The sequence below is a fragment of the Myodes glareolus genome, chromosome 19 (genome assembly GCF_982192425.1).
Source record: "Myodes glareolus chromosome 19, mMyoGla1.1, whole genome shotgun sequence".
Taxonomy (NCBI): domain Eukaryota; kingdom Metazoa; phylum Chordata; class Mammalia; order Rodentia; family Cricetidae; genus Myodes; species Myodes glareolus.
In genome coordinates this window covers 18,315,480-18,331,892 of record NC_142044.1, presented here as the reverse complement: position 1 = coordinate 18,331,892, position 16,413 = coordinate 18,315,480, and the positions used below count along the sequence as shown (strand labels likewise).

Sequence of the window (16,413 nt, the reverse complement as noted above, 5' to 3'; positions counted from 1 at the left end):
ACAGGCAATCCTGGCATTAGAGCCAGAAGAGGAAGAACTACACCAGCAACTATTGCCGTAGTCTCTTCTCCATTGGTAGAAAACCCTTCACATTTTCTTAAGCAAGAACACGCTATCACCTCCGTATGAAAAGAAACACAAATCATTTTAATGCCTATGTATGTTTGGAACTTCACACATCATATGAAGTTAATATATATATATATATGTGTTACGTATGTATGTATATATATGTATATACATATATATATATATATAAAATGACTTAGTAGTTATTGCTTAATGGGTAGAAGAATTTTGACTATTGTTCAGTGATCTCTGGGACCTTCTCAAATCCTGAAATACTTCCTGTTCCTGTAGGCTTCTTTTTTTTTTCTTTGAAGATTCAGTTGTGTTGTGAAAGAAGGGAGGTGGCATTCTTATTTTCCGCAGTATGGGCGTGTCTGTGCACATGTTATAGAAAGCATTTGGAAAGTAACTAGCTCCACAATCACTTGTGATTTATCGTAGGACTCAAGTCTTGATGCTAGGTGCTCCATTTAAATATCTCTTACCCACCAGTGTACTTTGCTGGTGTTGAAGTTGAGTTTGGACCCTTTACTGACTAGCTATAGCTATAACCATGGCTGCTTTGGTTGAAGACGGAACTTGGCACTTTCTAGTCTCTGCTTCTCAGTGATGCGACAGTTCCGAGCGATACAGGGCATTGGGAAGTCAAGGGTTGAGAGCAAGGGAGAGCTGAGCTGAGATTCGACACAAGCTCCGTGCTATCTTCTGAGAACGCTCCTAGGGGATCATCAGGAGCGACCGTCTCAGGCTACAGTGGTTGTTGGCCTGTTGACAGATGCAAACACTTGTTCTCACTGCAGACTCCTAATGTCACCTTGGCAGGCACTGCTCAGGCAGAGTTTGTGCTCAGGAAGAGTTGCTCCTTCATTCTAATACACCCTTCAATAGAATAATGCAGCAGACAGCACCTGACTGAAGATTACCCAAAAGACTAGGGTGACAAAGTCTAACTAGCTGGAAGTGAGGGCCTAGAGTTTGCATGGGCCATACACCTGAATTTGTCACGTATAAATTTACATCATCACTAGAGGTGATTCTGATGAGCGTGGTCTATCTCAAAATTTTATTAGGCAGGCCGCATGTAGACACCCAGATATATTTTTTAAATTCGTTTGTCAACTGGTTACTGAGTATACACGTGATTGTTATTATTGGAGACAGACTTCTATAAAGCAGATTTAGCCCCTGTCTTCAGAAAGGGATTGTTCTGTTGCAAGATTTAGCAAACAGATGAATTACAACAGAGCGTTTCTTGTTTGTGTGTGTGTGTGTGTTTTTTTTTTTTTTTTTGGTTTTTCGACACAGGAATTCTCTGTAGCCCCGGCTGTCCCAGAAATCACTCTGTAGACCAGGCTGGCCTCGAACTCACATAGATGCCTGCCTCTGTCTCCCAAGTGCAGGGATTAAAGAGTGTGCCACCAAAGGAGTGTGCCACCACCCTCCGGCTTACAAGAGAATGCTTTAATGATGGGATTGGAAAGCAGAACGTGTGACTAGAAGCATGGAATCTGTTCCCATGGAGGCTGAAATGGTTGTGAACGATAATAGGTCTTGTAAGGCAAAGAAGGAGGAAGGACAGAGGAAAAGGAAAGGTTTTTTATTTTTTTTGTAGAGATTTTGTGGTAAATCTTAAGCATATGTTACTGTGGGAGTGAATGTTTAAGAAAGCAGAAAGGGAGAAGGGTTTTCATGTGGCTCCAAGACCATCTGCTGGAGCCTGAATCAGGAAGCAGAGGCGGGAGAAGAAACACAAACTCCCGTCTGCATGACTAAACTTTGGAAGACAAAAAGAGTGAATTCTGGGGAAGTCCACACCACTTAAAAAGAATCGTCTGACGATCTTTTGCCAAATGTGGTATCTGGAGGGGAGCGCTAGCATAGGCTAAAATGCCAGAGCCACTACTGTAAACAGGGAACTTGGGTGTGGAAGGAAGGCAGTGTCTGGAACTCTGCAGTAGGAACTCAGCCTGGGAAGACTCGGGCTACACTAGATCCACATCAGGGCATCCCAAGAGGTTGGCTCTAGGGAGGTGGCTCATTTGTAAAGTGCCTGCAGTAGAAACATGAGGACCTATGTTTGGATGCCTAGGAGCCATGTTGGAAAACCCAAGCCTGGCATGCTTCTGTAACCCTGGCACTGGGGAGGAGGAGGCAGCGCATCGCTAGACCTTCCTACCCAGTCTAGTTATTCAGTGAGTTCCAGGTTCTGTGAGAGACTCTATCTCAAAGAATAAGATGTGTGTGTGTGTGTGTGTGTGTGTGTGTGTGTGAGAGAGAGAGAGAGAGAGAGAGAAACAGAGAGAGACAGAGAGAGAGAGACAGAGAGAGAGGCAGAGAGAGAGGCAGAGAGAGAGAGAGAGAGAACTAATATCAACTTCTAGCCTTCATGTGCACATAATCATTAACATGTACATATGTTATACATACGTGTGCACAAACACACAGTATGAATTATGGGAAAGAAGCTGGTTAAAGGGTGCTAACGTGCTGTTGGATAGGAAGTACATCGAAAGTTCTGTGACATAATAAGGCAGCTATAGTAGGCCACATTCAATTAACTGTGTATTTCAGTACTACGCATAGAGAAAAATGTCAGTGTCCCAACATAAAGAGATCACACATAGTTAAGCTGATTACTCTTTCCTATTCGATTATTCTGACCATTGCAAGTTTTTGCTAGAATCAGGTCTCATAAATACACACAACAATCATGCCTGTTAAAAGTTTCTAAAAATTTTCAGAATCAAATCTTCAAAATGTCAATACCCTACATAGATTAGAAATCAAATCTGTTTTAATTTTAAATTAAAAATTAAAAATGAAACCTGGAGACTATGCTGCAGACAGAGAGCTTGGGGGCTGACCTTGAGACAGATATTTTAGCGTGTGAAGATTGAGAGTCAAGTCCATTTTGTGGTCTAGTCGAAGCATTTTGTTAAAGAGAAATGCACTGTGCATTGAAGAGAGACACAATGTGTGGTTCCCCTGAGATGTCCAAGGCTAACCGCTGGGCCATGCTGGTCAATGATTCATGGTCAATGGCAAAGTCAAACCTAAATCTTGCTTCCGAACCTCAAAATGTATTTTTCTTGCAAAGATGATTTCTCTTCTTCTTCACATGCATTATTATGCTACAAAGAGAGTTGGCTAGATTTTTGGAGATCCGGGTGGGGATTTTGGTTGAATTTTTGGGAGGTTGTTGATGTCATTGTACTTTTTTTTCCCTCATAAGTTCGATGGGAATTGACAAAAAAGCAAATGAGATGATGATATGTTTGTCTTCTGGCTGTGTTCAAAAAGCAGCAGCTGTGTCAATAGCTCGAAGCCGTAGGATTGATTTCTGTGGCAAACCCAGTCTTCGTGTGTTGAGCTCAAGAGAGGGGAGAGATGGAGAGGCCTTCTGGGGAGGCTCCTTAGGCTGCCCTGCCAATCTCATCTCCCCTTTTCCTCAAGTCTCTTGCACTTTTTTAAACTTTGGGGCTGTATTGTTTGTCAGGCACTGCTGGTTGTTAACAGTTACGCAAGGGTAACAGAAGTGAAACTGTGAGTAGGTCACCCTGGTTTGAACAGCATGGCAGCTTATGCCTGTTTGTAATATGTCTCATCTGCATTACCATCACCCTGTGTGTGTACCAGAGACAGGGTAGCCTTGCTACACGTTGATTATAGACGACAGCAGGATTGTCACTGGACCGTGAACTCCTTGAGGGTAAGAGCTCCAAGCCTTCTTTGTTTGGTATCTCCACGCTCCAGGCCAACACCTGGTACAAAGAAAGAGCTTAGTAATTGTTCAAGAAAGGGATGTGCAAGGAACTGAGGGATAGGATCTGAGCTGGGGAGATTGCTCAATTAGCAATATGTCTGCCACAAGTAACAGAAGGGTTGTCATCCCTATCACACATGTAAAAAATGGACATGGCAGTACATGCATATAATTGAAGACCTGGGGCGGCAGAGACAGGTTGATACTTAGGGCCCCCTGGTCAGCTATTCTAGTTAAATCAGTGAGTTCTAGATCTGGTGAGAGTCCCTGTACTCGAAACCAAGCTGGAGAGTAAAGGGGATATTTGGTGTTGACCTCTGTCCTCCACATGCGTGAACAAACACACACCCGCAGCATAAATGCACACACACACACAAACACACACACACACACACACACACACACACACACACACACACACACACATCTACCACGAATGCATATTCCAAGTGCCAAGAGTGATGAGGGATAATATATATTGTCACTATTAGAAAGGAAAGAATCATGTGTCATATAGAATTGTTTATAACAGTTACGAGTGGGATATTGTGAGCAAACCAGCCCCTGGGGAAAGAAAAGTTATTTTTGAAAATGCCAAGAAATGAGGAGGTCTGGAGGAGGGAAGAGCTGAAGACTGTAGCTCATCTAAACTATTGTTTGGTGGGTACTCTAAGGAGGGGTGTCACCCGTGGACAGATAGCTAGCTGCTCATTTGTTGGCCTCTTCACGGAACAGATGAGGGAGCAGGCTTCAGCATGAGTCTGGAGGAATACGCTAGAGTCTTGGTCACTCTTCCATTGCTGTGACGAGACACTAGTTTAAGAGCAATGTGGCAGGAAGTGTGGCAGCCAGCATGACAGGCATGTGCTGGAGAAGGAAGTAGTTGAGAGCTTCATCCTGATCCATAAGTAGCAGGAGAGAGATAGAGATAGATGGATAGAGGTAGATAGATAGATAGATAGATAGATAGATAGATAGATAGATAGATAGATAGATAGAACAAACCTGAGCCTGACATGGGCCTTCTGAAGCCTCAACTCCCCCCTCACAGACTTCCTCCAACAAGGCCATGACTCCCAATCCTTTCAAATACCTCCACTCCCTGGTGACTAAGCATTCAAATATATGAGCATATGGAGGCCATTCTTATTCAAACCCGCTCCCTTGGTAAGCTTTACAACGTAATCGATAGAGAATAGTTTCTCAAAGAATTCTGATACTTCTGCTTCCAGTTGCAACCAGGAAATTCAGAGGCAGCCAAAATGAAAACAAGAAAAACCTTAATGGAAATTTTGAACCTAGAAAAGGTTTGGTCTCAGTTTGAAAAGACCTGGCGTCGGTTTATGGCCCCCAAGTACTATTGCTGGATTTGCTGACTTTTAATTTGTTTATTAGATTTTATTTATTTAATAGCATTATGGTACATTCTGATTCTTAGGGGTGGGCCCCCAAGCTTGGCAGCTTAAGTGAGGCTTCTCCATTATTGCAAAGCTCAGGAAACCAGACTAACCCTGAAGTTGCTTACGTTGGGATAGCATTGGCCACTCCGCTGCAAATCAGCAATTCTACTTGGGAGGGTTTCTCCGAGTGTTGTCTGAACATTTTTTTCCCCATCCACTACTTGCATAGAAGGGTAGCTATCTAATTAAAGCAACATGTATACATAATATTTAGTGAGTGCTTGCCAGATTTTCTTTAATAAAAATGACAGTAAAAGCAGGTTTCATTCTGAATCACTTAGGAATTGCGAACTCTGTAACTAAGCTCTGACCTCTATGTATGTGGGTGTTCAGGGACCCCAGTTTCCATGGATTTATGAGAGTTTAGTCTCTCCCAAGGGGACAAGTTAAGCTCCAGGCTTCTCCGTGGATTGGAGTACTGAATTCTCATCTTTTACCTCAAAGAGTAAATAAGATTTCATGACCATCTTCCTTATAGGAGCCCAACTCCGTTTTCAGGGGTCTTAAGAGAGGGAGTTCTTTGGTAATAGATGGGCTTCTCATCTATATTTGAGGGACCCTTTTGAATGCCTGCTTCTGTTATCATACATGTTCCTTTAAGTCCATGCCCAACAACAAGGCTGCTAACTACTCTGTCTTTATGCTGGAATAATGTACATTTCTGTTGCAGGTGGAAAATAATGGGAAGAAAGAGCCTTCCTCTTAACAGAGTCCTTGAGTAACCCATAAACCTCTTCAGGGGTCAAATCATTTAATGATGTAAAATCCAATCCTATTGACTCCCCATTGCTGACTCATTGCAGAATTTACTGTATGTTTTCTTCTATACAGACCTTTAAATCTGACTGTTTCAAAAAGTTTCTTCCTAGCTATAGCATTTATATTGTCGGTTTGACCCTTGGTAAGGTGATCAGATAAACCACAGAAGTGTTAGGAACACTAATTTGATTGCTGTCTTATTAAGAAGTAAGCTGGCAAACTGTAGACTGTGGGCAACGTGACTCTCTTCTGTTATTTCATAGTTGGAATAAAGTTGACTATGTGTTGAATACAGCTTTTTTTTTTTTTCTTTTTTCTTTCTCAGAGAGACATCTCCTGTATGGACGACCTGCAGTGCTTTACCGGACTCGATACGACATCTTATACCACATGGACTTTGAAAGTGGCTATAGTGAAATATTCTTGATGCCTCTTTGGACGTCATATACCATTTCTAAGCAGGTTATTGAGAAAATTGGACCTTATACTCTTTATTTGGTATAATGAGTGCTTTTGATGAATAGGTTTGACCTTAATTGTTTTTCTGATTGAAGAAACCTTCTGCTGCATCTACTGTGATATTATTTATTTCTTTTCATGTATGCATGCATGTGTGTTCAAGTGTGCCATGGCGTGCCCACGGAGGTAAAAGGGCAGCTTATGGAGTTGGTTCTCTCCATCCACTCGGTGGGTCCAGTGATTGAACTCAAGCATCAGTCTTGGAGGAAACACTTTTACTTGCTTTGCTGCAAGACATTTTAAAATTAGTCTTCATTCACTGTTCTGTCTGACTTACTATAATACATTAAATGTTGAAAGAAATATAATAATGCTTTTAGATTCTTTTTTTCCCATGTTACATTTTGCCCAATAGTTACAGAAGCCATCAAGGTTTGTTCTTTTTGATTGTTTTTTCCTCTTTTTTTCTTTTGGTATAGTGGAAGTTATATCTTGTTTTAATAGATATTAATTTTTAGGGCAGTTCTCCATTTAGCAATCAGATTTAGTGAGAAGTAGCAAGTTCCCAGATATAACCATGCTCAGACTGACCTTGCTGTCAAAGTTTTCTCTGTATTTTATCTTACTTTTTAAAAGTTGCCAAGAATTTAAAAGATTTGATTTCCTTATTTTAGTTTCCGTGTGAGTGTTTTTGCCTGCATGTATGTATGTGCACCTTATGTTTCAGAAATCAGAGGGCATAGGATCCCTTGGAACTGGATTTATGAATGGTTGTGAATCACCATGTAGGTGATGGGACCAGAATTCAAGTCCCTTGCAATAGCACCAAGTGCTCTAAACTGCTGAGCTATCTCTCTATTTCCCTGTTTGTATTTTAATAAAAATGTTTTTAATTGGAGTTTCAACTTCATAAGGATGTGACACAAAGCTATAGATCAGAAATTAGAACGGCTTATTTTGTAGTTGAAATACACATCTATTAGATATAACAAGTATATATACTTAGAAGTATATTTTCAACTTGTAAATGTAATTGACAAGATTACTACTTCCCCAACAATCTTGTTACTTTCTACTCTGTGTGCATACATGCAAGTAGATACAGAGACAGACAGACAGACAGACAGACAGACACACACACACACATACAGAGACAGAAAGATAGGTATGTGTACTTTTAAAAGAAGATATATATGTGTGTGTGCGTGTGTGTGCATATATATGCATATGTATTTGTATGTGTGTGTGTGTGTTTCATCATGGATTCCATCCACCTTATTTTTTTGAGATAGGGTCTCACACTAGTTGGTGTTTACCAACTCGGCTAGGCTGGGCGACGGACAAACAGCTAGGCTCAGCCTGTCTGCTTCCTCAGCACTGGGCTCACACCTGTGTTCTGCTGGGCCTGACTTGTTACTTGGGTTCTGATGATCCAACTTAGTTTCTCACAGTCTTGCAAACCAAGTGATTGGGCTGTCTTCCCAGCACTTATATATTATTTTATTTTTTTATATATTATCTTAAAGAGCCTTTGCTTGGCTTTTGTTGTTTGGCTTTTGAGGCAGAGTCTTGGTATATAACCGTAGCTAATCCGGACCTTGCTATACAGACCTAGCTGGCCATGAATTTGTGAGCAGCCTTCTTGACTCTGCCTCTTGAATGGTGGGATTTTACTTGTGTACCGCCAGGCCTCGTTGGGGGTTTTAGTTCTTCAGTGACCTTTGCAGCTGTGGGATTCCCATTTTATGTATTGTTCGACTTCAGACTTTGATAAGAAAGATTCTACTGCAGAAAACTAAGAGATTGAGAATTATAGGCTTATTGTATTTTTTTAAAGAATTACTTTTTGAAAGGACTTAAAATATCAGATCGTGAACTATGATAAGCTTGCGAGTTTGGGTTTGAGCTGTTCATCAGAGAAACTCCAGCTTTGTCCATGCTGCTTGGTCTCATCTCTGTAAAGCATCAATCCGTGTGTGTCTCTGACTCCAAATTCAGGCTGAGGTCTCCAGCATCCCGGAGCATCTGACCAACTGTGTACGTCCTGATGTTCGTGTGTCTCCAGGATTCAGTCAGAACTGTTTGGCCTATAAAAATGATAAACAGATGTCATATGGATTCCTTTTTCCTCCCTGTAAGTTGCAATGTTAGGGCCTGGTCACTGTGTGTGTGTGTGTGTGTGTGTGTGTGTGTGTGTGTGTGTGCGTGCACATGCGCGCACGTGTGTGTGCATGTCAGGTTGGGAGGTATAATCCCGAGTTTGAAGCTCGCTAGTTAGGATTTCAGTGGTCCAGGGTTTCTTCATGGGGAAGCACGTGGGAGGCTGTGAAATTCTCCCAAAATTGAGCCTGAAAATGACCAGCTTATAAACATCCTGCTCTTCCGGAAAAATCTAAAGTATAGGGGAAACGTGTTCTCCTTCACACTGTTAAAGCGGCATGTGGAAGAAATAGTAAGTTATGAGGGCATTAATTCTTTCTTAAGAAAGGGTTTTCATTTGACAGTTCCATATGTTTATATGATGTGTTTTTGTCGTTTTTATCCCCCATCGCCCTTGGTCACCCTGCCTCCTGCTAGGAGCTTCCTTCTCACCGAGTCTCTGTCCTATTTCCACGCCCCCTTTTTGTGTGTGGCCCATGGAGTTTAATAAGAGTCATTTGCCTGAGCGTGGGTGGGAGGCTCAGCACACGGTAGTTAGTGGCACAGTCCTGCAGAGGTGATTTCCTAAAAACAATTACATCTTATTATCTTAATGACATTTTTTTTTAAGAGTCTAAGTCCCAATAATGGGATCAGAGAACTGCAGACTCAAGTACTCCGTAGGAAGCAAAGGGCTGTAAATACTTTCAGAGAGCGTGGAGGGCGGTGAAGCGACCAAGTGGGCGTGAAGTCGGAAGTGTCTAATAGAGGAGATAAGTGGAAATAAAAGTTCAGCTCTGCTGGCTTCGAGCTGTTTGGGTTGGTCTAAAGACTGTTTTTCTGTTGATGTCCGCCTTGGTAAGCAATGTATTCTGTTTGCTCTCCTGATGTTTAGATCTGAGCTCTTCCCCAGAAGCTAAATATGATGCATTCCTTGTAACCAACATGGTTCCAATGTATCCCGCTTTCAAACGTAAGTATATTTACCGAATAAACTGTTACTTAGAAAATAAATATTTTAAATTTATCCTTTACTTTTTTTCCCTCCCATACTGGCTTTAATAATACCTTGCAATGGTTCATCTCTTACGCCCTCCGGAGACCTTTCGTATAAATTCCCTCCAGTTGACCTGCATGGGAGGGAAGCTGGCGAGTGTTCTTAGCCCTTGCTTATAATTCGGAAATTGGCAGCATAGAAAGTGACCCAGGCCATGAGTGGTTGAGCTGAACTAAACCAAGTTCTAACCTGCAGTCCTTTCTGTTTTTATGAATCTTAGTGAATTTTAGAGGTCACTTGCATCCTTCCCAACATCTATATTTATGTAGTGAGCATGTCTTCAAAGGCCGTGAACACCTTTTTCCTTTAGAGTGCTAATATTGTTCTGAATGTTGACCCTAAAACCCAAAAGAAGGTTATGAATATTCTTGTTTATCAGAAGACTAAATCAAATGATTTTATGCAAGTTATTATTTCAGCTTCTTTGACTATATAGTTTGTTCACAAGATGAGTATTTGTGGATGATAGTGATTCTGTGAACTGAGTGATTCTGTGAGCCATATACTCTGGTCTGCAAAGCCAACTGTTGGTCCCTAGAGTATGAGCATTGGTTATGCCATTTTTTTTTAGTACTGTGTATTGAACTCAGAGCCTCACACACGTTAGACACACACCCCACCACGAAGCTATGTCCTCCAACTCTTATCCCCTTTGGAGATGGTATCCCGTGCAGCCCATGCTGCGTTTGAACTAGCTGTGAAGCTGAGAGTGAGCTCCTTCTTTTCTTACCTCCTGGATGCTGGGCAGAGTCCTTTGCTACCCCATGCAGTCTATACAGTGCTGAGAGCGAAGCCCGAACTTGGTGTATGCTAGAAAAACACTGCCAACTGCATGCGTTCCCTCGTCCTAGAGCCTAAGAAATTCTATTGTTTGATCTCTAAAGATTTACTTGCCCAATGGCTAAAATACTTCCTCTTCTAACACTGTAACTCTCTCTATCTGGCATGCTCTGCCCCCACTACGTTGCCTGAGATATATGAACTTATTCAGCTTTCAGATCTCTGCTTCTCCGCCTTTGCTGGGAACTTCCCCTGACCTACTGGGCCAAGCTTACTGCCTTGCTGGCATTATCTGCTTCCTCTTATCTTTCCTTTCACAAGTTTTAGTGAAAAACAAAGATAACACTGGAGAGCAGGTTTTGATGGTCACAGCTGCTCTTGGCTCCTGACATTGCACTTGAAGAAGGCCTCCTACAGACAGTTTGTCTGAAACAAGTGTTTTTGTGCACAAAGTGTACTATGAGGAGCGGGCCAAGTTCTGCTGCCCGGCTACCTTAGCCCCCGAAATAATTACACAGAAACTGTATTCATTTAAAAACACTGCCTGGCCCGTTATCTGTAGCCTCTTATTGGCTAACTCTCACATCTTGATTAACCCATTTCTAATAATCTGTATGTCACCACGAGGTTGTGGCTTACCGGGAAAGATCCTAAACTACGTCCATCTTGGGCCAGAGCTTCATGGTGTCTCTCTCTGCCTGCTTTCTTCTTCCCAGAATTCTGTTCTTTCTTTCCTGCCTATTTAAGTTTTTGCCCTATCAAAAGGCCAAGGCAATTTCTTTATTCAAACAATGAAAGCATCACATAGAAAGAAGGACCTCCTACACCACAAAGGATTATCTGTGTCTTTGTACAGGTATCTGGATTTATTTCCAAAGGGTTTTGGTGAAGAAATATGCCTCGGAAAGGAATGGAGTCAATGTAATAAGTGGACCAGTTTTTGACTACAATTACGATGGCTTACGTGACACTGAGGATGAAATCAAACAGTGAGCTTCTCTTTTCTGTTCTGTGTGAGATGCCTAAATTCTAAGGCGTCATTCAAGGATAATCCTATGCGAGAGAAGAGTTCATACCCTTAAATAGTTTTTCTTTGAATCTCATTATTAAGATCTTTAGTTGACTTTGATATTTGATTAAATGTGACTTTAGTAGTTAGAATAAAATTTTGATTTTTGTGATAGAAAAATATATTAATATTTTTGAAATTATCATTTATTCCTCAGGAAATCTTCAGTAGCAAAATTGCAATTTTAATTGATTTCTATTATTTCTGGAGAGTTTTGGAATCTTTTCTATTTTCTGAGTCAGTATGGCTTATTAAAAAGTTCCATAAAGACCTTGGTTGAATCCTATTGGTACTATTGGGGATATAAAAAGTCAAGGTAAACATTGTGCCTGTAACAGTATGTAGTCTATTGCATTTATACATGTACAAATAGTCAGAAATCAGCACAGAGTGTATAAATAAAATAGATACTTAGCAAACAAAATGCTATTTTGAAATATAGATAATTAATAGTATAGACATTAACTTCCTTTCCAGCAATTAAAAAGAGAAATTTAATCTTAATTATATATATTTATTTGTTGATCATTTTGATAGTTTTAAACAAAATTAAGTTCACTCAATTTCAAAATTTAGAAAATTATTAAAATTATAGCAGCATGCTGGGGAGGGATTTAAATGTGTACATTTTGCTCTCCTGGAGAAATCCCATTTAATAGCATGAGGCTCCTCTCCCACTTTTGATGTTAATGCTTCATTGTACCAAGTTCAGGTTCTCAGTGTAGACTAATGCTGGGTCCCGACTCTCACAAACCATCACAATTGGTCTTCTATAGACTTTTCCAGCTCCTTGCTCTACGTCATTATTCTAGTCACTATTTATTGCCTCCAACTCTTCAATGCAACCACTTTATTTTCTTGGAATACCTTTCTCTTTCCACCAGGTAGAGACGGGGAGACAATTCCAGGCAGAGAGAACATCATTTTGTTTAACGTAGGCTAGGAGGGTGATGTCATGGGTAAGCAGTTTTAAGAGAAAGTTCTGATGTGGCTTGTAATTTTACTGGCTTTCCTGGTTCAGGTATGTGGAAGGCAGCTCCATTCCCGTCCCAACTCACTACTATAGCATCATTACCAGCTGTCTGGACTTCACTCAGCCTGCGGACAAGTGCGATGGTCCCCTCTCTGTGTCCTCTTTCATCCTTCCTCACCGGCCCGACAACGACGAAAGCTGCAATGTGAGTTCAGAGGCAGAGTCCTCCAGGCCGAGCTCTCAGACTCAGCTGTGTTTCTTAACTTGTACCCCCACTATTGAACCAGAATGAAGTACATGGATCACCCAGCCGAACAGACAGGGGAAATGACTCAAGTAGAAATTTGCTGAATATATAGGGACCTGGTATTCTATAATAAGAATAATTGTGTATTATTTTCATAGTGTATGTGGACATGTGTATAGGTGTACATATGTGTATACATATCACACAGTTCTATTTATATTTTCTATGCTGAGCATTTTTTCTTTACAAAAGGATGAACCGAAAAGGAAATAATAGCATTTTGATAATAGTAGGGATAGAATAAGAGTTGAAAGGCATTTACCCTGTTGATCTTTTCTTTTGTGGATACTTGGAAACATCCATAATAGTAGTTTTTAAAACACATGCACACATGTATGTAACACTTATTAGTCAGGTTATCTTTTGTTGCTAGCTATGGGAAGGCACAATAGTCATCTCACAGCACACAGGACTCCTGTATTGTTTATTTTCACATGGAGAGAGGTAGGAAACAGAATGATATAACGAAAATACTCTTAGCAGAGGCTGGAGAGATGTCTCAGCAGTTATGAGCACTGGCTGCTCTTCAAGAGGACCAGAGTTCAATTCCCAGTGCCGATATAATGGCTCACAACCACCTGGAACTCCAATCACATGATTCCAATGCCCTCTTCTGGCCTCTATGAACACATCAGCCATATACCTGTTGGTCTGACATCCAAGCAAACAAATTACCCATACTTGTAACATGAGGGCCTGCTTCTTGGGGTTTCTGTCCTGCCCAGTTCCCACAGTTGGCAAGGTCCCAAAGAAAATCACACAGAGGATTCCATAACTTATAGACTGATTGGCCCATTAGCCCAGGCTTTGTATCAGCTCTTATAATTTATATTAGCCCATTATCCTTATCTATGTTAGCCACATGGCTTGGTACCTTTTTCAGTGGGGCAGATCATATCTTGCTTCTTCAATGATCTGGGCAGGATTGGGAAGAATGGGCTTCCTCCTTTCCAGAATTCTCCTGTTCTCATTGCCCGCCTCTACTTCCTGTCTGGTTGACCCGCCTATACTTCCTGCCTGGCTAATTAACATTTATTTAAAACCTGATTGACAGAATATAGACAATACTCCCACACCACATACTCATAAAATAAATAAAATATATTAAATTTTAAAAAGGAACAGCCCTCGGCAGGAAGATAGGCCATGCTGTATGTACAGATCTAAGACTCAGGGACAACTCCTATATTCTCTTCATATATGTTTATTGTGATGGAAACTCTTTGCTTCAGGTTTGAGTCTAGAAGTAATTGCTGAGATGCTTTTATTTCACCAATAGAAGGAACAGGGATGGAATCTCTAGAATGAGATTGTTAGTCAATAAATTACACTCAAATTCCTAAATTGTGTAAAGTGTTTTAGAAGAAAAAAACACTGTTAGCCACAGCCATAAACTTTTAGGCAACCTACCTCATAAGGCTGAAAATGAAACATGAGCAGAAATACCTACACTAGGAAGTTAAAGGCCAGCTGAGTGTAGTGGCGCACGCCTTTAATCCCAGCACTTGGGAGGCAGAGGCAGGAGTATCTCTGTGAGTTTGAGGCTAACATGGTCTATAAAGTGAGTTCCAGGACAACTGTTACACAGAGAAACCCTGTCTCAAAACAAACAAACAAACAAACAAAAACATAAAAAAAAAGTAAAAATAAAATAAAATTCCATAATGATTGGTCCAATGAAGATCATCATCGTCATGCTTCTTGGGCAGTGTGGCTCCGGAACAAAGGCTTCAATTATGGATGAAGAATTCAGACCATGACTGTTCAAAGCAAAATAAAGACTTTAGGAAATAATAGAAATGTGAACTCTGGTACAAGAAGCTAGTTACATTTTTCTCAAATATCGGATTTGATGGGAGATAATATTTCACACTTGATAGTAGCCAAAAGGCTAAGAAGTGATGGGTGATGTTTATAAAAATTGCTTGTTATCAAAAATTTAAAATTGTAGTGGACGTTGCATTAATACCGGTTGTAGTAGCTGTAGAAGTCGTAAGTTCTCATTTGCCAAGAGTGTGTTAGGATCCAGGTATTGTGTGGGTCCTCTTCACATATTGTCCTTGTCATCTAGTCACCCTGGAAGGTCCCTCTTTCTTCCTCCTGCCCTGTGTTGACTTCTCAGGAACTTACAGTTACTAAAAGATGAGGGTGAGTTGGTAGGATAGGGAACTTTGAATTCCAAAGATAATTAGCAGTTATCTGCAGAGAACTTTTGGGAGTTTTTCTTATTGTGCAATTAGATAAACAAGAAAGAGTATTTCATCAGAAGGGCAACATTTTAGGTTTTGCTCTAAGGAGTTTACGCTGGCGGAGGTTGAGCACGGTGTTCAAAAGGTATTGGCATGCTTCATAAGAATGAGGTCACAGAACTGGACCTGGGGTGTGGTCTTAGACACTTAAAGAGAAGGCTGGAAGGCAGAAGTTCTGTAGCCAGGGGATTTCTGGGGCCCCGCGTGTGGCTGGGAAGGGGGAAGAAGAGGGGAAACGAGAAGTGACAGATCGCGGCTGTCAGCTCAACAGCTCAATGTTTCAGTCACAGTTGTTCATAACGGAACATAATTCCTCTTGGAACATCATGGTACTTCCCTTAAGAAAGCCTCAGTTCTCCTGAAAACCCATGGAGAGGTAAACCAAGCACATATAAAATGAAATTCAAAATTGCTCCGAAATTTAAAGATGAAGTACATGTCACATAGACATTATGTGTATACATAGACTGTATGTATGTCACATACATACAGTAGGCTGTTTACAGTATTCCTTGGGAATCCTCCAATCACTGCAGGATGGCGATGGGAGGGTTTGGATCCCAGCTTGGTCACTTCTTCTGCATTCCATGGGCATTACAGACAGGTGGTGCTGAGACATACATGCAGGCAAAACACTCATACACATGAACGTAAAACATAATAAATCAGACTTTAAAAAGAATGACTATCAATAGTGCGGAAATTAATCTTGATTATTTGTGGTTCTATTAATATTCTGTTTTTTTTTTTAGAATTTTTTTCTTTCCTATTTCCTTGAATTCTTACCATTCTAGCTTGCCATGATTTTGAATTAGGAAAAACTCTTTCAAGCCTGTTCACACACCCACATAACTCCATTTTGAAAGGAAACATTGGACTCACTGATCATTGAGAAATCCAACAAAAGAGCAAACTATGAAAATTCTCCCAAAATATAACCTCATGCTTACCTTGAGGGGGTCTTGACCCATCAGGAGACCTCCTACTTTGTTAATTATACAGTGATGCCAAGGACTGGTCAGTAGCCTTGTGGGGAGGGCTAAATTTAGTTTGGACTTTATTGGGAGTTGCAGAAATCTTGGTTAGCTTAGGCAGAGGGGCAGGTTATGAAAGGTCCGAATCCTAGCTTCTGCCCTCAAAGCCATTTCTACACGTTGCCTGGAATGGCCAGGCATTGGTTTCCTGAACCAACAAGCTCACGGTACATTTTTAGACTTGGCCTGAGCTGCTGTCACTCTTGGTCCAGGTCTGTGTGGGTTGAAGCTTTCTGAGAAAACCTTTGCAGGTCCCTGGGCCTCGGTGGCTGGTTCACTGAGATCGCCAGTGGTC

General features: G+C 41.0%; 1 protein-coding gene across 5 annotated transcripts in view; it reads left to right on the top strand.

Annotated features, from left to right (window-relative positions):
* Enpp2 (ectonucleotide pyrophosphatase/phosphodiesterase 2) overlaps positions 1–16,413 on the top strand; it is a 115,091-nt gene that overhangs the window by 96,932 nt on the left and 1,746 nt on the right. For all 5 annotated transcript variants that reach the window (XM_085678971.2, XM_085678973.2, XM_085678972.2 and 2 more), the window contains 5 exons: positions 6,377–6,513; positions 8,509–8,644; positions 9,545–9,622; positions 11,343–11,475; positions 12,577–12,733. In XM_085678971.2, the coding sequence (XP_085535097.2) occupies positions 6,377–6,513; positions 8,509–8,644; positions 9,545–9,622; positions 11,343–11,475; positions 12,577–12,733 (641 nt within the window). The remainder of the gene's footprint in view (positions 1–6,376; positions 6,514–8,508; positions 8,645–9,544; positions 9,623–11,342; positions 11,476–12,576; positions 12,734–16,413) is intronic.